Source organism: Vanessa cardui, chromosome 23, assembly GCF_905220365.1.
Source record: "Vanessa cardui chromosome 23, ilVanCard2.1, whole genome shotgun sequence".
In the NCBI taxonomy this organism is placed as follows: domain Eukaryota; kingdom Metazoa; phylum Arthropoda; class Insecta; order Lepidoptera; family Nymphalidae; genus Vanessa; species Vanessa cardui.
In genome coordinates this window covers 3,354,526-3,382,502 of record NC_061145.1, presented here as the reverse complement: position 1 = coordinate 3,382,502, position 27,977 = coordinate 3,354,526, and the positions used below count along the sequence as shown (strand labels likewise).

Below are 27,977 nucleotides of genomic sequence, written 5' to 3'. Positions count from 1 at the left end.
ACTAAGGCTAAGAACTCACGGAGCGGTTTTCACCCGCACCCGCCGCGGGTGCGGGCCCGCAGCTTCTGTAGAATGCAGATATATGTGTAAAAAATTAAAGCACATTTCACGACGCGTTTTACGCCCGCGGTGTGCGCGGTTGTTTGCGGGTCCCGCTGCACTGGCGGTTCATCTTCTACCGGCGGGCGCGGGTCGCGGTCCCGCAGCCGCGGCGATTTGCACCCGCGCGCTCTGCGGTCGGTTGGCGGGCGACCGCGTTGGCAGCGGGGGGGAAATCGCGCCATTTTGCTGGTAGGCAGTGATAACTCCTTGTTCCGTAGTGACGCGTTCAAGCACGCACGCGCACGTTTGTCAACAAAATGGATACTGATATTGAAGTCGATCTACTAATTACTTTGGTTCAAGATAGGCCAGTTATATGGGATAAGAGCTTAGAAGAATATAAGTACAAAAACTTGACACTCAAAGCATGGGAAGAAATCTGCGGTATTTTAAATAAAGATTTTGAAAATTTGGATGAGACAAATAAAAAAAAATATGGTTAGTATTATATAAGTTTATTTTTAACCTACAATAATAATTAATAATTGAGCTGTGTAGTAGCGGGTCGTAAAAAGAATAATAATTAACGTTATTAAATTTTTGACAATTGCCAGCTTAAAGCTCCGCTGTCACTCATAAAATATTGTTGAAAAATATCTCTTATGTTGTTGGCTTGTCTTCCACTGCGTATTGATGGAGGTGTTTGTATACTCTCAAGATTATGAGTAAAATCTTCTTCTCTAATGTGATGGCCGTCTCGTTTTCGTACAAAATTGTGAAGTATGCAACATGCCTTCACAATATTAATTGATAAAGGTATTGATACATCCAATGCACGATTTAAAATTCGCCATTTGTTTGATAAAATGCCAAATGCACATTCTACGTATCTTCGTGCTCTCGATAGGCGATAATTAAATACCCTTTTTTGTACACTCAAAAATTGACCACCATAAGGTCTCATAATGTGTTGATGCAAACCAAATGCCTCATCGGCTACGAATACATACGGGACAGGTGGCAAAGTAGATCCGGGTAGTATTTTTTCATTAGGTAGTTTGATAGAATTGCTATTAAGCGCATTGCAAAAAGTAGTATTTTTAAAAATGGTTGAATCAGCATTACTTCCCGGGGCTCCAATGTCTACAAAAACGAAGCAGTAATCCGCATCAACTACGGCCATTAATACAAATGAAAAAAAATCCTTATAATTGTAGTAAATTGAAGCACTGTTATCTGGTTTAGTTATTCTTATATGTTTGCCGTCTATTGCTCCGACACAGTGGGGAAAATTTGCGTACTTGTAAAATTTTTGGCTGATTTCTTCTAAAAGTTCTGTAGTGATTACCGGAAAACATTCAGACATTAACACCTCCCATAATTTTTCACATGTCGTTCTTATAATTGCTGATATAGTTGTGTGCCCAATTCTGAATATGTAGTGCAAATCGTGCATTGAAGTCCCACTTGCTAGGTATCTGAAATAAATAAATTTACTTAATTACGTATATTTTTTTTTAGGTAACATGATTATAAAAAAATGGAAAAATATTAAAGATTGCTGGATGAAAACAAACAAAAAAGTTGAAACGGAAACAAAATCTGGATCGGGAGCTAAAAAAACTAAAAAGTACATTTATGATGATCAGTTACAGTTTTTGAAGAAAAATATACCTATTGAAAATACCTCCTCAACCTTAACGAGCGATGCTACAACTGAACAAACTACTACTACTACTAACACTACTACTACTGTTGCATCAACATCAGAAGCTTTTGCTACGCCTATCACCTCAGTATCTTCTCAAACTGGTGTTAAAAGAAAAAGAAAAGACGACGCCGACAAAGCATTAATAGAGATGTTGTCTCAACGCGAAGATAGACATTTGTCATTTTTTCGAGGAATACTGCCTTCATTGCAAAATTTTGATGAAGCAAAAACAAGACGATTTCAAATAGCAGTTCTACAAATTATTGATAATCTTGATAATAATCTTCCAGCATTTTCTTATCAATATCCACCATATAATTACAGTCAAGAAAATATCGGCAGTCAAGAAAATATCGGCTATCGTACCTATTCTACTTCTGAAAGCAATACCCAAAGTCCACAAAATATTCCATCAGTTTCTTCAGTCAATACTAATTTGTCAGATGATGTGTATTTTCAATAAAAAAAATTTTTAAATATTACCACTAGTTTCATTAACACCTGACGCAAAAAGTATATAAGTATGTTGTATCCGTTGTCTGGTATCTATAGTATAAGCCTCGTGCTTAGTTTGGGACTAGATGGCGCTGTGTAAAGATTTCCAAGAACAACATTTATGTGTGTGTGTGTGCGTGTGTGAGTGCGTATGTGCGTGCGTGCGTGCGAGTTGTTAAAAGAAACTTACATACCTTAATGTGACTGCCAACATTTCCTCTGGTGATATGGGATCTCGCATATTAGTATGTTGTTTTTGAAGAGCAGTTTCTGTTTTTTTTTTAAGTTCTAAATAACTACTTATGGACATTCGGAAATAATTAAAGAACTTCTCCTCATCCTTCTTTAACTCATTAATAAGAGTAACAAATAATCCATAACGATTTCTTTCCGCAATTAGTGGATGTATCCAGAATCTTTTAGGCCTTCTTTTTTTAATTCTTCTGTGAAGTAAATATAACGCAACAGCTCGTTTCTGGTGTGTATCCATGACGGTCTGGAACTGAACTGATCGTTTAACCGCCCGTCTTGCAACCGCCCGTCCTGCGATAATCAACCGCTACGTTTGCGGGTGATAATCGCAACCGCGGCGGCTGCGTTATCGCACAAAACTGCGGTCTCGTGAGTTTTGAAAATAAACTCCATTCCGCCACCGCGGCGGGCGCGGGCTGAAAACCGCTCCGTGAGTTCTTAGCGTAACGCGACGAGAGGATTTTTTTCTTTAATTTAGAGGGTTTGGGAAAAAATATTTAACAAAAAATATACGAGAAAATTGTATGTATTATTTAAGTGTGAGTTAAAAATGTTTCTACCAAAAATATCAAAAGATGACATAGAATACGCGCTTATATCTTAAAGGAATATAGCCCAACATTATTATAATAACTTTTGGAGATCGGCTAATAACTTGACCAAACAGCGATGTTGAAGTATTTCATATAAAAACCAAACATATCAATATAATTGCCAATGGCGCTGACTTATTAACATTTGAATGTGTGCGCACTAACACTACCAGAACAAGTTGGCAGGGCACTGCAGACTTCCAAACTCATGAAATATAATAAATTTTATTGGTAATCTTGAATTTGATCTCAAGACAAAATCGCTAAAACGCTAGACATTATGAGTAATCTTTACGCCAGTGAGATAACAACTGTTGTTTCGATTAAGATAATTAAATAAATATATTCTATCGTACACAATTATAATCATAAATATTCATTACATATACTCATACATTAGTTTGTGCGATTTGTTTCCATAACAGAGAATAATAACTTAATGCAAGTAATTACAATTAATCGATACAAAACGATTCGATTTTATCTGTATCTCTAAGGTAGCGTGAACTTTTTTAATCACAGATAAAATATATGTCACAATTTTTTTAAAATAAGGAATGTTATTTACTGATGAAAAATAACAAAGTTTGTTGTGTTTGGTTGACGATTATTTTTTATTTCAGAATTGTTGCCGTTTCAAAACATGAACCTTTCAAACCTTTTAACAAGGCCTGCATACAAGCGTCCAAAGTTTATTGACAAATAAGTTTCGCTCGCGCGAAAAAATGGTGGCGTGTAGTAACCACTTACCATTAGATGAAAAATTCGCTGTTGCCTACGAATGCCATACAATGGTTTCTTTCAATTATGTCGTGTTCACATTATAGGCTTTACCAACACCTCACATTGTCAATGCGCTTCCAACCATAAAATCGTAGTCGTCAAGTCATTATTATATAATAATACTGTAATCACTTGTACAAATAATATTTAATAATGAGCATATTTAAGTATTATTATTTATTACAATACTGCTACGGTTACTTTCCATTTTTAAAATAGTCATATTTCTATCGAGCGTTTTTATTCCACTTCGGGGAAGTTCGCGTTATTTTTTTTCATTGGCTTTGTATTTAGCTCGTAAACAAGAACTCAAACTATTATTAATAAAAAAGAAATGCTCCCAACCGTAGTCTAAAATTACATATCTTGTGCCAGTAATTATAGTCCCGCTCGTCCTTTAAAATATTATTCTAAGGCGTTTAAATAAATCTAGATTTAGATCGAAGCGATTACCTTTATCAGCTCAAAATTGCTCTTAAGGAAACAGACAGACAAAGTTACTTTCACATTTATAATCACTACATAGTAGAAAACAAAATCGCATTCTCTGTCCCTATATCCCTTTGTATGCTTAAATCTTTAAAACTACGCAACGGATTTTGATGCGTTTTTTTAATAGATAGAGTTATTCAAGAGGAAGGTCTTTGTATATAATACATGGCTAATATAGTAAAAAACACTGATAATTTTAGAAGTTTGTAATGTGATGTCGTTAATAAACAAATTCTGTAGTATATTTAGTGTCAGTATTGCACCCGTACGAAAATGGGCGGGTCGGGGATATCAGTATAGATTAGACGCCAAATCAAATCAGTGCGATTGTTTATATTATTAATGATTCATGCGTATATGAAACTTTTATAGTACATTCTAACAATATATCTTAAAGGCGTAAGCTTTGTACATAACTCGTTACAAATGCGGACATACCGAGCTATTATTTTATGTAAAGATGGGAATAATCTGACGCAATAAACGAGTATAAAGGCATCATTTCGTTGGTTCACTTGTAAGATTATTTATTGAATTAAATATGAGGGATTGTATTTCGTTATGTTAGTTTTTTACATGCGACCTTTTTTGTAGTTTCCAAATCCTAATTCTGATGTATTCTAGTTTTGAGGTTGTTAAACTCATGTCCTTGAATTGACCCCATCTTAAGAATAACAAACGGGTGCATGTTCTGGTGATCTCAACTTAAAAAAGTCATTCTGGGGCGCTTTGTTTTAATATTGGACAACATCACATACATTACTCTGATCCCAATGTAAGTAGCTAATGCACTTGTGTTATGGAAAATCAGAAATAACGACGGTACACCCAGACCCAAGAGAACAAAGAAAACTTATGAACTTTTCTATATCGGCTCGACCGGGACACCGGATGGTGTACCCATGAAAACCGACGCACAAACCACTCTTATTTGGTTGTAAGACTTCGTAACAAAACCTGTACACTCATGTGCATTGTGTACTCATTTGGATTGCTGGATATTTGCATCGACTCGGCCGGGAGTCGAACCCGGCATCTCTGAGTGGCGTACCCATGAAAACCGGTGTATACTTCTCAAGCATGGAGGTCGTCATTGATCCAAGACTGAACTATTATCGTTGAGGTACCGTAAATAATACCTTTGTTACAAATAGTAAGGTCTTAGTGTTTGCGATCGATGTGTATTAAAAGTAAGATGCAAAGATCTTGTGTTCATCATATAATGGTCAGTTGTCCGACTAGATTTTTTATTCTGTTAGTAAATGTCGGTCGAGTGACCAGTTTATAACGCCAAGTTTCCAACTCCGTAAAGCCAATAAATCCTTCCTGGGACAAGGTATTCCTTTCAATAATTAAATGCCGTAGATATTTTTAACTTCACCGCTTAATAATTGAAATCTTTTGTTTATAAATAATGTATAGCACGACACAACTTAGATGCATTTGCAAGCATTGGCAAATTAAATAAAAAGATTACTGCCGATCTATACAAACAATAGAAATAGCACCCTATCGCGCCATTCGATGCTATTTGTCGCTATAGATTCTCGCATTAGTTCAACTCTTATATTAATATAATAAATAATAGTATTTCTTAATTTTAAGCAGTAGGTATATATAAATTTAATCGTATATATTTGATTGACACTACTATGTACTGGATATGAGGCAAAAAATTAACTACTAAGATTTTGCCGGTCCTTTTCAGTAAGATCTACATTCCGAGTAGTGGTTTTACATTTAATATAATCCTGTAAAACTGGAACAGGCTATATTTTGATTTTGAATCTTATCAAAGAACCGGTTTGAACCAGTTCGACCTTACTAAACTTAAAATTGATACTGTTGATATTTGATCATTCCAAAAACAAATGATTTCTTTCAAGCGTTTTTTTCGATTTAGGGGTTTACATTATTTTTTCATCGGCAGTGAATATGTAACCTTGCGCTCTTATTTAGGTAGAAGCCAAGGGACTAACCTAACCTAACCATTGGGTCATCTCAGCTCTTAACGGCAGTGTGGACATAACATAATAATAATAATAAAAAAATGTAGTAGAAAAAATATTTCTTGGATTACCAAAGGTAACTTGATATTGTTGACAGACAGAATCTCGTCAACACAATTCTTTCTATTTAATTTAATATATTGACTCTGACAAAATCTAAATCGACAAAATTAAAAAGCCACATACGTACTAGCCTCCAGTGTATAACAATTACCTATATATTCTATACTTATAATAATAAATTTTCAAATGATTGTATGCAAGTAAACATTTCATTAATACGGGCTTAACTAGACACTTCCTTATACGAGGTACGTACACTTAGATAATGAAAATAAATCCTTTATAATTTAATGCGCAGCACGGACCACACGATTTCTAACTTGCCCTTTTAAAAAGCTACAACTCATATACAAAAAACATTGATACATAAAGAATATTACTCAATAGAAAATTATATTAAAGATAAAAAGTATGTTTATTGATTAATTTGAAGCGGGATATATAACAATGAAATTGTACTTTACTGACAAATGGCACAGAGGAATACGTCCTTTTTAGTTTGAAATTTATTAATTATTGTATAGCTACTAATATCGATATAAGTTTTTAAATTATTTCCTATTTACTAACAATTTTATGGATCAAAGTTGTCCGTAATAAAACATTTTCATTTCATTTCATAGCTTCTAATTAAATGTCAAAAAGGGAGTAACTACGAACTTGCCGGTTCGGAACCGGTGGTGTTTTACAATTAACACACACACAAACTACTAATTCAACACACACTTGGCTTTGTGCAAGCCCCTCTGGGTAGGTACCACCCACTCACCAGTTATTCTACCGCCAAATAACAGTACTCAGTATTGTTGTGTTCCGGTTTGAAGAGTGAGTGAGCCAGTGTAACTACAGGCACAAGGGACGTAACATCTTAGTTCCCAAGGTTGGTGGCATATTGACGATGTAAGGAATAGTTAATATTTCTACAGCGTCATTGTCTATGGGTGCTAGTGAACACTTACCATCAGGTGGCCCATATGCTCGTCCGCCAACCTATACTATAAAAACAAAAAAAAAAATAAAAACAAAAAACACAGTAATATGACCTTTCAAAAATACTTTTACGAGCCTATTTGAATAAAAAATACTTTGATTTGGACTTTGATTCTGAATGGAAATATAACAGATTCCAGATTCAAATGTGGATGACTGAAATTCCACTAAATTTCCACGAGTAAAATTAGCCTGTAAGTTAACCAGTGCTGGGATTAGGCCTCACTATTCAAGAGTAAGGATTGGAGATTAATCACGCTGTTCCAATGCGGGCTGTTGCCGTTACAGTATTGACGATTTGACAATCATCTTTTGATATTTGCGTGTCATACTCACTGCATAAAACCATTTTTGTTTTAATATTTTTTTTTATTTTTACTTGTTATAATATTTTCTTTGAAGAATAATTTATTTTCACATATAATTACTTAATAAAACCAGATATATAACCTAGTTAGTTTGATGTTCAATTACAAATATTATATAATTAATGTTAAGTACAAATTAAATAGTACCTCACTAACTATCAATTACATAAACAATACATATTATAAAGGACAATTATATAATTTCTAGTGATATTTAGTAAACAAAACACTTCTGTCCAGTAAGAAGTATACGATTAGAAGTAGTGAAAAGTATGTTATTAAATACAATTATAACTCCAAATGAACTGAAAACATACCCAATCTCGGTTAGTAGAAATAATTATTGCGTTAGCGTTATTTTATTTAACAAACCGCTATTTTCATTTGAGGTCGTTTCGATTACGGCGCGCTGGTTGCAGTCTGATATAATTGTAGGGGAATACTTCATAGAATAAAGCAAATTATTTTTAATTCACGCAATTGTATTTCGATATTATTTATTTTTTTTTAATTTCTCACGAACGGTATTCTTTTTTTCTATTTCAGTGTTGACATGAACTCCATTGAAGGTTGTTAGGCAATGACAATGGTTTTTTTTTTTTTAATTTTTCGAATCTAAGTTTTAATTCATAAACATATTATTCTAAATTTAAATTCAGTGACTTATATAAATATTATTTTAATCCGGAATCGCAAAGACGTTAATCTTTTATCGTCAAGCGATTTTATATGTAAGATATAACAAATCATTATATTAATATTAATACGAATGGAAAAATACATATGTACATACGTATAAATATTCATTTTTATTTATTACGAAGATAGAAATGAATTAATTGTTTATAATGTAAGGCTGTGAATTATTTTAAATAAAATATTTATAAATAATCTTCAACGCTACCTGAGTCATATTTAATCACAGAATTATATTAATGTAATCGATACATTTTTATTTGACATTTTTATAAATAAAAGTAGTAAATGAATATTTTGCAATTTGACATAGGAATTGTAAAACTGTTTTGAAAAAAAAACAATGAATTAATATATAAATATTTTTACAATGTATATTGTGATATTGATATACGTAATACGCCGATATACCACACAATACGCTATATTCAGTATCTTAATTATAAAATTCTATTTGATATCATCAATTAGCGTACTATAAATTCAAATTCAATTAATTCAATACAATTTTAGATAAAATGTTACAATTGTTTTAAACAGCGTAACACAATGAATTTTCCCACTGGAGTGTTTCAATGCGAACATTGTTCTATTAAATTATAATTTAAATTATGTTATTTAATTGATCGTTAAATCCGAGTCAATGAATCTATAGTGTTTTTCATTCAATTACTATTGTCAACGCTTCGAATAAATTCTTTGATAATACTAGAATCAGAGTGAACTAATTCGTGCGTTACAATACTGTTGATTGTGTTTTATCACAAAAACTTTTATTTCATTTAAATATACATTGAGCCGAGATGGTACAGTGGTTAGAATGCGTGCATCTTAACAATAGTTTGCGGGTTCAAACCCAGGCAAGCACTGAATATTCATATGCTTAATTTGTTTTCAACCGACTATAAAAAGGAGGAGGTTATCAATTCGTCTGTATTTTTTTATTTTTTTTTAATGTTTGTTACCTCATAACTTTTCACTGGGTGGACCGATTTTGATAATTTTTTTTGTTTGAAAGGTAGTGCTTCCCGTGGGGTCCCATTTTTATTTTATTTTTTTCCGACGATGGTATCCGTATGAAAACGACATAAGTCTTAAATTTGCATTATGTATATGCGCGAGAAATAGGTGAATAACCGAAAATAACGTTAACCAATTTTGATGATTCTTTTTTTATTATAAAATAATTACTCCAAGGGTAGTTTGGTGAAAGTTTGGTAAGGTTCTGAGCATAGCATCCATGACAAAGTAACGGAACGGAAGGGAACGGAACTATTCTGAGGAGCACGCTAGCGATACTCGGTCGAATCTTTTATTTATAGGTTATTTGGATATTTAAGTCACCTTCCGTTATGTGGGTATGTTTACATAAACATGTGGGTATGTTTACATAAACATACCCACATAACGGAATCATAGTCGATTATCATAGTCGAATATTATAATCAACTAGCTACCCACCCCGGCTTCGCACGGGTGCAATACTGATACTAAATATAATTATTGCTATATTTGGAGTCGGTGTCAGCCAAGAAAACCCTATAGTATATCCATAAAAAACAATACGAGAATACGTTAAAAATATATTTTTTACAAATTACCGTTTATACTATAATGTACTGGATCAATCAAGGGGCTTGTATCGCTTCTTTCTTTTAATTGTTGAGGCCTGTGCCCGTGGCTGACACCGACTCCAAATATAGCAATAATTATAACTACATTATATAATCGTAAATCGACTTTTAAGTAGTCTAATATTTTTCATTTCATTTCACCTTGGAGGACTCTAAAAATATGTTAAATATGCAATTATTTTTATTAATTTTAGTGCATTTTTAGTTGTTTTAATATAGTGTTTTGTTTGAAGTCGGTTTTTCTTTTTGTTAAAATTTTATTATAATTCTCGTGGTCGGGCGGGTGAAGGAAAACATCGAGAGCAACCTCTGTGTCTAATTTCATAAAAATTATTTTTGATAATTTCATAATAATTCTGGCAAATGACATTTTTGCCGAGGGAAAAAAGACAAAGTATTAAAAAAATAATACATTTCCTTATACTAAAAAAAATGAAATAAATAATGTTTTCCGCCTTAGTTCAGATGAAGTCAAGCAAAGGAAAAAGCCCAGATTCAACAGCACGCCTTGGAGAATTAAAAAAATAAATAAAAGGATTTATTTAGTTATTTTCGTTTTTTTTTTAAATTCATAATAGTATTTTTGTCAATTACGAGCTGGTAAATGTGATGATATCAGTATTATATTTTCAAATGTAATTTATATATTTTCGAAGGTGTTCGAATTCGATACTTCGATATCATATATTTTAATCGTCAGTTATCAAGATGATTTGAGACCAGAAACATATTTTCGTATTTCGAATAGTACCTAACTATTTCAGAGAAAATTACACAGTAGTTTATTACATACAAGCATGATCGAACCCAAAATTTAACTTGACGAACTGTGTAGACACACAAACCTACTAGATGAAATAATAATAACCTATTCTTCCCTACATACAAAATTTCATCTAAATCAGTTAAGCGTGAAGAGATAACAGAGTTACTCTTGAATATATAATATTAGTAAGTATATACAAATAATTTACATAATATATACAGAACGGCGGCATTACCGCATAATTATATATACAAAAATATTTATGTACTTATGTTTTACTGTATAATGACTATATTACATAATTATTGGTGTAAAATGTACGTTCTCGACGCGTTGTGCTAGGTTAGTTTTGATCGCGTGAATGTTCGGAAACCGGTTAGCGATGATTGATCATAAATTTGCGTTTAATTTTTTTTTTAAACAAAGCAAAGTAAAAGGTATAAATATATATTAATACTTTTTTGTGTTGAGTGGTATAATCTAGATAAATTTTAGATGAAGTCAATTTGCAATCTGCACAATCTATCTTATTATAAAAAAAACCTCTTTTATATTAACATCATATTCAATTAGCGATCGTAATAGGAGTCGACAGACATCAATTACAAATATCATATCGTAAAATAGTGCATTGAATATTAATTAATTTTATACATATATACGGATACCATTCGTTCTGTTTCCGCAGGATTGGTCCTCATCTTACAATATAATAAAAAAAGTATTCCTAGAAAATATAATCATAATTGTGGTGTTTTAATTTCCCAATAAATATTGGAAGGTGTATTGGGAAATAGCCCTAATGATAAATAAATAGCACGAAACTAGCCTATCTATTTCTATACATATAACTTTAGCGGCCCGCCCCGGTTTGCACGGGTAATTGATATGTATGGTTATTTTATAACCAAATTACATGAAATCATTATAAATTGTAGCCTATGTGATAATCTAATGTATGACCTATATTACTGTAAAATTTCACCCAAATCTGTTAAATAGTTTTTTCATGAAAGAGTTACAAACATACATCCATCCTCACACACTTTCTATAATATTAGTAGGATAGTAAGATTAACGCTAGATTATAAACGTCCTAAGATCTCTCTCGAAAGTGGCGACCCCCATGTATTAACGAAACTTTGAATAGAATTACAATATCTTATTTCGTCTGAGTGATACAAATTGGATTCAATGTTTGTAACTTGTCACATCAAAGTCAATATTAATTTCAATTAATTAAGCGGAAATCATTATAGAATTTCGTAGAATTTGTCTGATTTATTCAATATCGTTTAAACCTTCAACGTGAACAGCCTGTAAATTTACCACTAATGTGCTAAGGCAATCGAGATGGCCCAGTGGTTAGAAGGCGTGCATCTTAACCGATGATTGCGGGGTCAAACCCAGGCAAGCACCGCTGATTCATGTGCTTAATTTGTCTTTATAATTCATCTCGTGCTCAGCGGTGAAGGAAAATATCGCGAGGAAACCTGCATGTCCAATATATATTTATTTAAAATCATAAGCATAATAGTAATGCTCGCCTTGATTCTGAATTCGAAATCATCGGTTAAGATTAATTATAAATTTGTTCTAAGCGATAAGCCAGCATACACCATTATGAATAATATTTGATAACTATATGTTATATATTCTAAACACTAATCCATCTCAACTATATAATCATTTAAAAAAAAGTAAGTCCATTATCATATTAGACAACGGTAATTTATTATGTTTTGAAATGTTATTTATATTCATTGTATTGCATTAATAAATGCAACAAATATTAATTCTAATTACGTGAGTTAATATTTATATATTCAGTATATGTTATATATTAATAAAAGTACAGTGAAGTACGCATTTTATAACTTTATCGTGAGATTTGAAGACTTCCTTGATGCAATTTTTATATTATATTCTTACAGAATATAAGGAAATGACTTCAAGACATTATGGTATCATGAATTTAATTGCATTATGACGTTCCATTGTATAGAAGTTTTAATATTCCTTTTATAAAAAATATTTTTTTAGGTACGTCTTACATATTTTTTTATGTTATAGGTAGGCGGACGAGTATATGGGCCACCTGATGGTAAGTGGTCCCCATCACCCATAGGCAATGACGCTGTAAGAAATATTAACTATTCCTTACATCATCAATGTGCCACCAACCTTGGGAACCAAAATATATATAAGAAGGGACATAACCCCTTGTGCCTGTAGGCTCACTCACCCTTCAAACCGGAACACAACAATACTGAGTATTGTTATTTGGCGGTAGAATAACTAATGAGTGGGTGGTACCTACCCAGACGGGCTTGCACAAAGCTCTACCACCAAGTAATATATTAATAATAAATAATAAATAATAATATATACCACCAAGTAATAATATTTATACCAATACTAGTTATTACCGGCGGCTTTGATCGCGTTTTAGGGGTTGGTTGTTATATATTAGTAGAAAAAGTGGCCTATGTCCTTTCTTCGAGTTCAAGTTTGCTTCATACCAAATTTCATCAAATTCGGTTCAGCGGTTTGCTCCTGACAGAGAGACAGACAGACAGACAGAGTTACTTTCACATTTTATAAGATTAGTATAGACTAACTGTGTTAAAAATATATATTAAAAAATAAATTATTGTAGCCCTTAGGCTATAGATAACTTATATAATAAGGAGAAACTTATTCTTCTTATTATATAAGTTATCTGCCAGTGAAAGTCCCATCAAAATCGGTCCAACCGTTCCAGTGATTAGCCCGAACAAACAGACCGAAATGCAGACAAACAAAATTGTAAAAAAATGTTATTTTGGTATTTGTACTGTTTGTACATACGCATATGCATTGAGTAAAAAAGTCCTTTTTTTAATGTTACAAACAGACACTCCAATTTTATTATATATATAGATTACTGCGTGCTACGTCATCCGAATCAATTTTATTTATTTTTTCTTGTTTAAATATCTGGAACCCCATCACAGCGCTATATAAACCCTCCATTTACATCCCTTACATTACATCCCTGGCACAAAATATTATTAAAAAAAAAAAACATTAAAAATCAATCCCGGTTTCGTTCAATAATATACATCTATAAAGGAATTGAAATAGTTTGTTGTCCTTATCCTTTTAAAACCCGAGAGAGAGATGGCAATATATTTTAAATATGGAATTTAGTTTTGCTGAATTCGTTTTATAATAAACATTATTATCGCACAGATCTTTTGAACAATGACAAAAGCAATGAGACTGATAATAGCAGTGACACGACCGTGAAATTTAAATGTTTTCGAACTTAATTTTTTGACACTTGACCGATATATTTTTTTTCTATAAAGTACACTGAACCATCGGAGCGTGTCGTTTTGCGCTCGCTCAATTTTTTTTTATCTCATAATTTTGTAGGCGAAGGTCGATCGATGGTAGGCTATGTAAATTATTATTGTTATTACATTAATTGTTATAACCGTTATAACTTTATCGATTGTTTTTATTACAATAAATTATTATCAATTGATTTCAATCAATGAGGCCTCGTTTTGTCGTCATTTAATAATTATATATAATTTTTATTGAACTGTATATATGTATGTGTAAACTCACGAAGGCACGCTCCTCCGATTTAGATCATTGACTTGCATTAATGACGTTTGTGTATACGAAATGTCTTTGTGTGAGTGAGATTAACATAACATAAAAATATAATTCGAAATTTGAAATATAATACACTTATATTGATTAATATCAGGTGACGATGTCCACTTTACAAGATACATACATCCAAGTGCATGCAGGTGATATTAATAAGTTAGTATGTGTGCGTAAACAAATGCAAATGTTCATTATATATACGCCAACACTGTCATTGTGTATATTTTATCTATATAGAGTATGGATTGGATGTAAATAGAAATTTATATTATTTTCATTTTTTATTTTGCTGTTTTTTTTGACATGAGACTGGCAGGGAGGGATATGACATCTTATAAGTGAAATGATAGAAACGAGATAAAAAAAAGAAATTCAAGATGGCGAAGCGGTGAGAGCGTTTAAATCTTGAACAAAGTTTTCGGGATCAAACCCAGACAATATCTATTTTATTTGCTTATTTTTGTATTTATTATTTATTTCATGTTTTCAAGGTGACGCATGATGATATTAAGGGATACGTTTTAGGTTAACAAACAAACGTTTCACTTCGTATTGCAAATAGCGTCATCAATTCTCAAATGAATTATTTAATATTCAATTGTTTGTTAAACTGATTCCCAATGAATATTTTATTAAGCGAGTCGTATAAAACTGCATTCATAATAACGAAATTAAGCAACTTCATTTAACAAATAAAATTGTAATAAGTAAACGACTTTAGTACTTTCATTTTTTAATGATAAATATACTCGGAGTATCATTAAAACGCACACATATTGCATACAGCGTTCGTTAATCTCTATGAATTTAGGTTCGGACTTCTTGTACAGTCTCCCGCCAAGGTTATTTTGTACCTCGGACGTAAAGTGACGGAACGAAAGGACGGAAGTGCCATCAAGAGCCCAGCATGCTAAGAACCTTATTATTTTTTATTTTAATAATTAAATACTATATAATTGTTTTGTAAAATCGATTGTCAAATTCTTAAGACGTTTAAATGCTCGAGCGTGTTTACGCTTTCCTTAAATTATCTGTGCTATCATTTGCCACATGTCAAAGTAAAAAAAAAAAAGTGTGGGAATAATCCGAAGGCAGAATAGCTGCAGCCATAAAGCCAGAATTAAAAAAAAAGATAAAATGATAGAGATAGACAGAGATATACTGTCTACGTACAAATAAACATTGTATTTTTTTAATCTGTATTACCTCAGAACTGTCATTACGATCAGATTTGAAAACCGTTCGGTTCTAACAAATTGAAATCGGTTATTTTATTCATTAAAATTTTATAGTACGAATTATCATTGCACAAGGTTAGATTGAATATAAAGCTACCAGTGGCACGCTGTATAGATTTTATCGAGAAGCACCGACAAAAAAACTCAGTAGTTACACTTTTTATCATGTACATGTAATTATCTTACACAATAACAATTTATATTTTCTGTAAAAATAAATGAAAGATAACTCTACGATCTTTTATCTGTAAGAAATAAAACGTAAACTTAACAATTGATATCTAGGTTACACAATTGGACACGGTAAGCGGTTTACTGGCATTTATCATTAAGTAATATAACAGTTCGTACATTTCCCACTGCTAGGCTGAAGCGTCCTTTCGTATTTATGAGTATTGATATTTATACCACGTAGCTCCAATATGGGTGGATTTTTATGCAACTTATGCAATTTTCCTCAAAATATTATCGTTCACAATCGAACATGAAAAATACAAAAATAAAATAGATATTGTCTGGGTTTGATCCCGAAAACTTTGCTCAAGATTCAAGTGCATTCACCGCTCCGCCATGCTTGGATTTCTTTGTATTATCTCGTATGTATCACTTCCCTTATGATCTTTTTTCTGTGACCCAACGTAGTGCACTTTTCACGCTCGTTGAACTGACCGCTATTGCTTACTTAGATTTGATATTTGCGATGTCTTCTGTTTTATTGCATAAAGATGCTTATTAGATGTTTTTGTTGGTTGTTTCCTAGTAAAAGTACTAAAAATATAGTCGGAGGATTTTGGTGTAATGTTTTGCTAATGTTTTTACAATTTGAAGATTACAGCTTATTTACTTGATAATAGGATGCACTACAAGATCGTCTGTGTAAGTATCTTCACATAAATGAACCCATAGATAACAGTAGTTTTGTTTCTTGTGTAACAATTTGATGGGCTTGTGAGTCATACATTATATGTATATAGGACAAAATCTTAGTTTACCAAAGTTAATAGATTTTTTTTACAATTTTTTTCTAAAGGTGTTTTTTCTGAAAAGCGTCTTCTCTATGTTTGGAAGGAACCCTTTTAACATCCATATGAATTTTCTTGAACTCTGAATGTGTCTATCTAAGATCCAATAATACTAGTTGCAATTATATTTGTCTCGTAATTGCGTGTAATTATCAGAATTGATTATGTTCTTTTGATTATGAAATACAAAATTTGCGAATTATTTTCATTAAGCTTGATTTATTATGAGAAATTTAAGAAAAAAATTGAAAATGTACGTATTTTTTTTAATGTTAACGAAAAAAATATTTCTTTACTTATGTTAACGTTATTATGTTATTTCATTCATATTAAGTTTATTGCTTAGACAAGAAAATAAGAGTCGAGGCTGTAGTTGTTGCTAAAGCGCTTTTCCGTATTTAGAGATCCGGAGACCGAGTTAAAAAAGGACCTGACAGCCACAATTAATTTAAAAAAAACCATGAAAATAGATTTAACAAAAACATAAATAAAAAGAATGAAAATTATATTTTATTATTTCTATACATTACTACTAGATAACATTTGTTAGGAATCGTTATTTATTAACAATTCTTAATATATGCTTCTAAAATCTTTGTTAACTGTCGTCAACTTCTCTCCCACGGAGGTCCGATAGCGTAAATCCGTTCAATGAATATATTCCTACTGTGAATTGAACATACGGATAAATGGTTATCGTACCTAAGTCGCTTGTAAACTAATAGCTTTTATTAGCAGTTTAGCCATAAATCCTGTGCCTTATCTCTGCATTGGATTGCGTTCCGATCGATTGGAAATGAAGGAATAGAAAGTGCACCTGTATTGACTCACTCACACTACTGTATAATTCCTGAACTTATCTAGACTCCGTGAGAATGGCAGTCGTTACGAAATTCGGTCAGGAGAATGAGTAGTACTTTATACGTATTACTAGTCGTCACCTGCGGCGATTAAGGGGTTGGCTGTCAGGTGTTAGGCATAAATAATAATAATAATAAATAATCTTTATTCACATAAAAAGTTACAAAGTATAATAAAGTCCCTGATTTCTGAGCTAAGCTCAAAGACCTGTATTACAGAAATTAGTGTCCTCTCTCATATTTTAGTGTCATATCGTTTTATGTAAATAAAAATAAATAGTTATATGTATAACTTATCATCAAAATTGTTTACTTATCTTGATTTGGTAGGGCTTTTGAAGGGTGAGTGAGCCAGTACAACTACAGGCACAAGGGTCATAACATTTTAGTTCCCAAGGATGGTGGCGCATTGGTAATGCAAATACTGGTCAATATATCAATATGGTCAATGGTGATGATGACAACTTGCCATCAGGTGGCCCATATGCCCGTCAACCTATGATGCTTAGTGTTGAAAGAAAACATTGTGAAACTGGTGAATAATTTCCATGAATCTGTCACATTTTTATTCACCAAACCAATTACACAGGGTGGTGTAATTAATGTAAATCATCTCCTTAAAGGGATTACTTTAGCCCAACAATAGACGTTACACAACAAGACTGCACTTGTTACTTTACCTGAATATATGTATGTTAATATACATAATTTAAATGACATAACGTAAATTTAAATACGTATACCCACGGGGCAAATGTAGTCAATAATAAATTAGTATAGTACTACTAGGATAATGCACTTCGCGTATATTTGAATGCAGTTCGTTTGCAGATTCCGATTTAATGCAACATCACCACTACCATCGTTTTCGACTGTTTGTGAATTATTTAATATTTTCACAGGAATAAAATTTACTTATCAGAAATACCATGAAAACGAAGTCGTATAAAATTATCAGAATCAATTGAAAGTGATAGAAATTAAGAAATTTATTTTCAATTAAAAACTGAAATAATAACGTTCGTTAAACTGTAATATAATGAATAGCGGACCTGCAAATTTACCACCAGTGTAGTAATAAATATTAACCATTCCTTATATCACCAATACACAAGCAATTGTGGAAACTTACTTGCCTGTTTTTTTGGCTCACTCACCCTTCTAACTGGAACACAACAGTAATCCTAGCGGCGGATACATGGCGGTGGAATATCTGGTGATTGGTACCTATCCAAATGTGTTCAAGCCAACACCGAGCTCAATTTTCTAAAAAAAAATTAGTTCGAGAACGAATGTTAGTGTTCACTGTCGTTAAGTTGTTCTTCACATCGAGCAAGTCACGATTCAATCGATGTTAGATCGGAATAGTATCGAGAACTTACTTTTACCGTTATAAACTGGTAGAATTGTTCCCATTATTGATGATGTATAATGTAATACATTGGTTGGAGAATGTTACTGGTCATTTTTTCTATAATTTTACAACGCAATCTATTTATTAGAGACCTATTTTTATTTGTTGGAATACAAATAATCAACCAACAGCTTGTAAAAGCCTACTTGAATAAAGTTTATTTTGATTTTGTAACTAGAGTCACAAAGGGATAATATCTCAGATAATATAACTAAAGGAGCTAACATAAGAAAGAATGACAAATATATTTTAAAATAATGGGATGGACTATGTCAAATAAAGATTTTGTCTTTGAAACAGATTCATCTGCGTAATATCACCATTAAATTGGCTTCAAAAAACCAAATACCTTTATTTTGACAGGGTTCTATAAATCTTGCAAAGTACGATTCAACCATTCTTGTAAAACTCTATTTGAATTAAGTGAGTGAGTATAGATCGAAAATCCATAGTAAGGTGTCGGTAAGTTTCGTAAGTGATCATTAAATTCATAAAACGCAGCGGCCGACCTTCGTTTATTACACAATAGTTTTGGGGGCAATTACTCTTGTATTTTATGATTTTACGTCTAACACGTATTTTTTGTAAAGTATCATTTTTTACTAAAGATCGAAGAGGCTTGATGATAGGGCTTTGTGGAAGCCCGCCTGGGTAGGTACCACCCACTCATCAGGAATACCGCTAAACAATAGTACGCAGTATTGTTGTGTTCCGGTTTGAAGGGTGATTGAGCCAGTGTAACTACAGGAACAAGGGACATAACATGTTAGTTCCCAAGGTTAGTGGCGCATTGACGATGTAAGGAATAGTTAATATTTCTTACAGCGTCATTGCCTATGGGTGATGGTCACCACTTACCTCGGGTGGCCCATATGCTCGTCTTAATAAAGATCTTATTTAAATAGACAGGTAACCTGGCCACTCGGTAGTGATTTTTGGAGTATTTAACCAAAACCAATGTCTGTACTGTCTGTCTGTTCATAAATAAATATTAATCATCCCTTGTGACACCAATGTGTTCTAAGCTTGTACTAAGATGTTTTTTCTACCCGTAATTTTACTTAATACAGTTTAAAGGGATGAGTTCCAGTAAACGGAATAATATTGCTGTTTCCCTAAGTAACAAAAAATACAAATCATTTTAATATTCATAAATAAAACAACAATTCAAGTTATAAATAGGAAATTAGAAAAATAAATTATTATCAAAACAGTCCATTCCAGAAATTAGCCAAGACAAAGAGACATACAAAAATTAAAAAATATGTTATTTTGGTATATGTATCATGTATATATTTATATATATGTATCTAGCAAAAAATGGATATTTTAATATTACAGACACTCTAATATTATTATTATATGTATAGAAGATTCTTGTATTATGCACTAGCTGTATCCCTTATGGTGACGTTCAATGGGTGTCAAGCAATTGATAAAAAAAAACAAATGACATAGATAATGTCATTTAAAAAGTTATTGCACTGACCTTAAAAATCGTATGAGAATATTTAAGATTTAAAAAAAAATAAATAAAATATTTTCTATAATTACGGAACATTTTTTTTCTGATAAATTAAAATAAATGCTTGAATAATTATAGTAATCTTATGTAAATATAATTGATAAATGTCAAGACTTAAACATTATTCAAATAATATTTAATTTAATATTAACAACCTCTATTCTATTTTTAAAAAGGCTATTTTTATTTTTTTCTTATCAAAAATAACTCGACCTTCTTTTTCTAAATTTGATATTCAACGGTGCTATAATTAATTCGTTTTTTATTTTAATTACTCTATTAATAGAATATCTAGTTAATTTTACTAAAATGAGTGTACTTGGAATTAGAATACGTAATGTGTTAATTGGAATTTTGTAATTATTCATATTTATTTTTAGAACTTGGCAAACATTTTTGCACAACTCGGACGCTGTAGTATTTAATTATTGCCAGTTAAAAAAATTGCACATCCCTTAGTTGTTTTTTTTTATAATACAGCTAAAAGAGTTCGACCTGATTTTAAGGCGTCATCAGTCATTATAAGGCATCATCATTAGTCAATGTATGTAATAATGTTCAAAATAATAATTAAGAAATACTTTTTACACAATCGATGCAATTTCAATGACAAAAGTTAAAATGTAATGTTATGTTCGCTGTAACCGAATTTATAAATATTTACAGGTGTAAAACATTACATCTGATAAAGGGCTAAGGTACCTAAGCTTACAACAAAACCTTAAGAATAATTTTGAAAAAGAATTAAGCTTCAACAAAATCTACTAAATTCAAGTAAGCTCATCCAACGTTCATGAATTTTCATTAAATGAATAAATATCGGACAAAATCACATACGTTACTCTGATTCCAATAAAAAAAAAGTAAAGTAACAGCCTGGTAAATTTTCCACTACTGGGCTAAGGCCTCTCACATTAAGGAGAGATTTTGGAACATATTCCACTTCGCTGTTCCAATGCGGGTTTCTGGAATGCACATGTGGCTGAATTTCGATGAAATTAGACACATGCAGGTTCCTCACCATGTTTTCCTTCACCGCTGAGCACGAGATGAATTATAAAAACAAAATAAGCACATATATTTAGTGGTGCTTGCCTGGGTTTGAACCCGAAATCATCGGTTAAGATGCACGGATTCTAACCACTGGGCCATCTCAGCTCTATTTTCAATGTAAGCAACTAAAGCAGCAAATCTGATTTTAAGAGTCTCCTTAATAATACTTTATTTTTTGTACCCCTTTGTAAGTGTGACTGTTCAAAGAATATGTTCTTGTTACGTGCATGTAAAAATTATAACACAAGTTGTAAACAAATAGATACATTTAACTCAAAAATTAGTGAATTTAGTTTACGTCATATTATTAAAATATTCACTTGCATTTTGTGCTTTTTGTTTTTGTTTTAATTTTTAATGTATTATGTAATTTGTTTTTATTAATTTTAAGTGGATGATTGGACTTGATTGATTTATATTTTTCACATATTTGTTTTTTTTTACTATTAGGTGTAATTATAATTGTTGATTTCCCAAGGAAATAAATCAAAATGAGAAGTAACTACGGTACCATAAACACCCAGACCAAGAAAACATAGAAAACTATTGAACTTTTTCTACATCGACTCAGCCGGGAATCGAAGCCTTTGAGTGTACCCATGAAAACCGGTGTACTTAATACTCGATTGATATTTAGGGACTTTACTTTGGAGAACCGGCTACTCTACAATTACTTTATATTAGTAAACTTATGAATCATGTCTAAAAACTCAACAAATACTCAAACTAAAATAATAATTAAATAAAAATAATTTTAAAGTGAACAATGCCGCTATAAGAAATATTAAAGATTGCAACATTGGGAACTAAGATGTTATATTCCTTAATTGTTATTACACTGCCTAACTCACCGTCCAAACTCAAACACAACTATAATAAAGGATATGTTTAGCGGTAGAAAGAAATCATGGCCATCGCAGACCGATTTGTTAACACTAAAATTATGATATTTATTGAGATTATAACTTAAATAAAAAACGAAAATAAATATTTTTTGGAGATATGTTTTTGGGCGTACTATTTAAACCGACTTAACGGATTATCTTCGTAATGACTTAGACTCGTACGGATCAGCTATAATGACGCTCTCCATATACGAAAGACACATGAATGAAGAGTACATTGGTCACAAATCCTACCGGACAATGTATCTCCTTGGTTTGTCGGAAGTGAGCGGTCCACAAGGTCTATCTTACACATTTAGGTCAACAAACTTTGCACAAACGATATTCGACCTTATAACCTATACATGGAGATAAAATTTCAATAACAAAATACAATTGCATCTTCGCCTGAAGATCCACAGATTGCAATCCTTTGGTACTCGTAGGTCAGGAAACAATCAATCAGGGTGTGTGTTATCCTAATTTGTGGTTTATCTTTAAGGTTTAAGGTGTATTTTTGAGTGCAAGAAAGAATTTTGATTGTTTATCGGCGATAGCATAGGCTGTCTTACACGAGCATTGACTTGGATTGTTTTTTGTGTTTGATGTGGAATAATAAGAGATAATACGATAATCCTTAATTAATTGGATGAAGAAACATATTTTTTTTATTAGTGTCGTAAACACTTACAAACTGCCAAATAAATCAAGCAGTAATAAAATTTTAAGCGAGAATAATTTCCAAAATTACGTTATATTTAAACATTTTAAATTAACTTTAGCTTTTTCGTTTATCAATTGTTTATTATTGAAAGGACACGCTCGCTTTCAGCACAGACGTTAAAATATTCCTATCATTTTTGTTTTATGGAAAATTAAAAAAAAAACTTCATCATTTGATTTATTATCTGTATTACCTATATATATTATTATCCTTACTTCATTTAATAAATTGTTATTTTTTTTTAATCTTAAATATTATTTAAACCTAAGTTTATGTAATAAAAATAACAGCCTTGTATATATTTACTTTGCGAAATATATGTTTCTTCGTTTCTACGGTGAAGGTCTTATTTAATTTCAATTCTAAAAAAACACGCGCCAAAACACGTGGACGAGAGTTGTCGACAAAATTGATCTGGATTGTTCTCTTAGATATTTTGTATGCACGACTTGTTATGTTACAACACTGACAAGACGTAACAAGTTGAATTGTACGTTAAATAAATAACACGTATATATATTTTACGTAGACGTGTATATATTATTTAATTTTCGTGTAAATGAATAAAATTAAAAAAATAAATTGTTCATAAAAATCTTTCTTTTTTTTAGTGTGTAAACACTTGTATCAGAATGTCAAGCATCTCACACACTAAAAAAAAATCTGTAACAGTACTTTTAAAATGTAACTGTTAGCTTTTACCATATTATAATAAGAATTTAAGTATTTATTTGTATTTTATAAATTATGGTATTTGTTGCCATATTTTTTTCCTGAGTTTCTTTCGCTGGTTCTTTTCAGGTCAGGGTATTTTCTTTTCCGAACCGCCGGTACTGTTTCAATTGACCATCAATAAGAAAGTGTAATACTTCTATATAGAATAAAGCAATTTGAGTTTGAGTTTAAATAGTTCCTATTTCCAAAATCTACATGGATACGTCTTGGTTTTTTAGCGATTAGGCCGCTCTTTAATTTCATTTAATTTGAAAAAGTACTTCCATACGCCAATATGATATGTGGATTGAATTTTTTTTATATGTAGATCAATGATGTTCTAGTAAAAAGATATGTCATTAATTGTCGTTTTCATCATAATTATGCCAGTAATACGTTATAATACATCATAACTACGTAGTAATACGTTTTGCGTAATTAAAAGATCTAGTTATCCCTTTCACTTATTGTCTTTATCAAGCTATCCTTTTTACTTGTAACGAAATGTAAAATAAACGGTCCCCGGTGCGGCACACTTTTTTCTGTTGTTTAGTATGGGGATAACATATCTGTTTATTAGAATATCATTGATGTAGATACATTTTTGAATAGAACTCAAAGTTAAAATTCTAACCATGAAATCGATGTTTTTTATTAACATAATTAATTTATTTGCCATATTCGCAAGATAAAATATAGTACTTATTAATATGCATGCAATCGACCGTTCAAAAGAGCGTTCTAGAAACCAAAAACTATATATCCGCCAAACCAGTTAGCGATTCGTTAAAAAGTTAATCGCTTTTTCGTAACAACCAATCAGAAGCGCGGTAGCGTAAATATACACCAATGGCCGTCCTCAATATAATACCCTTAACTCTTGTAGTATACTAACGAAGACCGTGATACAATCTATTTTTTAGACTCACGGGCCTGGACACGTGAACGCACAGACATCGCCTACATTAAACTATTCGTATGCAAAGAACGTCACAAGTCAATTAGCAATTCAAACTATTTTGGTACATTTTAATGTTCTAGCTTTTATATTACAGTGCTGAATTTCTTATTTTCTTTAGAGTGAGATTAGCGTAACGATTTCGCAAAAGTAAAAGTATTTTCCGTTTTCCTTGTACATTTTAAATTTCGAAATCCTTTCTTAGTGTATGTTCTTGGTTGTGCGTCGTGAGGGAATCGTATACTAGTATTAATAATTTTGTATAGTGATGTGACGAGCCGTGATGGCCCAGTGGTTAGAACGCGTGCATCTTCACTGATATTTGCAGGTTCAAACTAGGCAGACACCACTGAATATTCATGTGCTTAATTTGTGTTTACAGTTCATCTCGTGCTCAACGGTGAAAGAAACTTCGTGAGGAAATCTGCATGTGTCTAATTACAAAGAAATTCCACCAAATCGCGTTGGTACAGCGTGGTGGAATATGTTCCGAACTTTCTCCTCAAAAGGGAGAGGAGGCCTTAACCCAGCAGTGGGAAATTTACACTCTGATGTTGTTTTTGTTGTGATGTGAAAGATATATGGTCAATTCAGACTCCTTGGTTCATTATCATATGTCAAACCAAGCGTTACTCTTAATCGGAGGAAAATAAGACATTAATATACCTCGGCTAAAGTATTGCTAGTTTGTTTGATAGAAATAAAAAAGCTTCTAGAACAAACGAGAAAGATTCGTTTTAATTCTTTTGTATTATATATCCGCACTTAAGACCTAACAAAAATATTATATGTATTGTTAAAAATCAAGGTCCCGTATTTGCATAACATCAATTAAATTACAAAGCGTAAAGTCTATCAACTTTTATAATATACAAAACGATTTTAATTACAGAATGTATATAGAGGTTTTGTGTTTCCTTTCGTTGTTTTATGTATTACATAAGATTAAAATGTACGCAACACTTAACGCCTCTTTGGACTAGAAGTTAGACAAATATCAAATACATATTGTATTTGTAATGTTAGTGTTTGAACTGTGCCGATTTTTAACCGGTATTGTTGAAACCGTTATACTAACTAAACCGCTTGGTTTGATGAGAATAGCAATCATTACAATACAACAATTGTTTTACAGAATATAAAGTAATTATACTCTTAGATAACTCAATAGTAAATATATGTACAGTCGGGGTAAGAAAAGGTTCGTCACCTTAAGATCTATTTTCGTGTGCTCAGTATGAGCGATAATAATCTGCTTTACCGATCGAGAATGACATATCGCATCGCAATTATTTGATGTTTAGATTCGAAACGTACTATGAGTTTAAGACTTGATAAAGGAATTTGAAAACTGACGAAGGTTTTCTTAATCAATAGTAATTGTCAAATAAAGTAACAAGACTACAATTACAATAATACAATTACCCTTAATTTCGCCAAAATAGTTGGTTAGATAGAACAAGTTGATTTTAATCGAAGATAACGCGTTCGAATCCGCTGAAACAACATATATATAACATACCTTATGCATCATCGTCAATTGTATCTTGCTCAATAAAAGATGTTAAACACACATGTGTAATAATACATACAGGAAACTGTTGCATTAAAAGTAGACTTTTAATATTATAGTCTGTAAGATATTTAACGGTTAGTTAAGGCGCTCCTTAGCATAGTTTAAGGTATCTGAGATTTATCTTGAACTCTCTAGAACATTTGTTCGTTCTTAATTTAAATATTCATAACACAATCATTTGAACAAATTGATTAATGCAAAACATATGCAAAACGCATTGCGAAATTGAAATTTAGAATTAAAGTATCGAAAAATTGTTTGCGGTAAAACAATTATTTATACTGTTAATACGAGTTAGATTATATTAACTTTTGAATTATTTATAATAATAAGATATTACTGTAATTATTAGATGTTTTGATTTCGATCCAGTGAATAGAAAACTTGGTTCAAAGATCGCCGTCCTAACATTTTTAACACGGAAAATAAAATGGCGTTTTTAAAGTGCAAAATTGAGCTTATTGTAACTTAATCTTATGTAACGATAATAAGATTTTGTACAAGTACCCACAAACCTACAGTTAAACAGCATAGTGGAATAAATTCGATTATTTGAATTTAATAAGGGATTAGTACTTTTCTCAGTCGTTATAGATTCGAGAGCTTTTTGTACCAACAATATAAATTCATTACAATATACATAAATACCAAAACAAAATTATAATTAATTTACTGTCTCAGAATTTTGTTCGCGTAGGTACGTATTAAAAATGTATTAACTATAACAAACCACTAAACAAAACTGAATATAAACAGTTCCCTAGTGTACCTTTAGAAATGAAGTCTTGCTTTATTAATAGGTTTAGTTAAGCTATGAGATGAATGCTATGGGAACATTACTCAATTTGAATCTAAAATGTATGTACAAATTTGAAAGTGATTAATACTGCTATTCTGGAAGAATTGTGTGAATCTATGTGGATATTTATATGTAATATATTATAAATGAGAAAGTAACTCTGTGTGTCTATCTATTCCTCTTTAGAAAAAAAATACTGAACTAATTTGGTATGATAAATCATAGGCATAAAGAAGTAGTCTTTATGCCAAAATCTAAAGACCTACCTGCATCTTCTACATAATTCATCACGGGGAATATTCCGAGGAATGGTTCGGATTAATCCCGGCTGATGATTTCGCCTTCGGACATCTCGTCAAAACTCGAAATTTCATCACTAGCTTGATGTCAGAAAATTCAAAACGGCATTTTCTCGCACAACCACTCTGTGGAACCAGCTTTCGCCGGCGGTTTTTCCGAACCGATCTGACTTGGGAACCTTCAAGAAAAAAGCGTACTCCTTCCTTAAAGGACGACAACGCACCTGAGGCCCCCTGGTGTTGCGAGTTCCATGGGCATAAACTCCAAGAAAGGACATTTCCTAACAAATGACAACTAAAACCGTAAAACCCGAGCGGAACCGCGAGTGTCTTCTAGTATGTTATAAATTT

At 31.8% G+C, this 27,977-nt stretch overlaps 2 protein-coding genes across 2 annotated transcripts in view; both read right to left on the bottom strand.

Annotated features, from left to right (window-relative positions):
* The window catches only part of LOC124539665 (mycosubtilin synthase subunit C), a 74,149-nt gene that overhangs the window by 24,378 nt on the left and 21,794 nt on the right, over nt 1-27,977 (bottom strand). The gene's annotated exons all lie outside the window — the stretch shown is intronic.
* Nucleotides 20-2,944, bottom strand: LOC124539666 (protein ALP1-like). The gene is made up of 2 exons (XM_047116981.1): nt 2,443-2,944; nt 20-1,520 (listed from the first exon to the last, which is right to left on the bottom strand). The coding sequence occupies exons 1-2, from the start codon at nt 2,736-2,738 to the stop codon at nt 635-637; spliced, it is 1,182 nt and encodes a 393-aa protein (XP_046972937.1). The 5' UTR covers nt 2,739-2,944; the 3' UTR covers nt 20-634.

What these genes read in the sequence shown, in the direction of transcription:
- LOC124539666 (XM_047116981.1), bottom strand. Translation starts at nt 2,738, where the DNA reads ATGGATACACACCAGAAACGAGCTGTTGCGTTATATTTACTTCACAGA. An exon ending in ATGTTGGCAGTCACATTAAG is followed by an intron (nt 1,521 to 2,442) that starts GTATGTAAGTTT and finishes TATTTATTTCAG; the next exon opens with ATACCTAGCAAGTGGGACTT.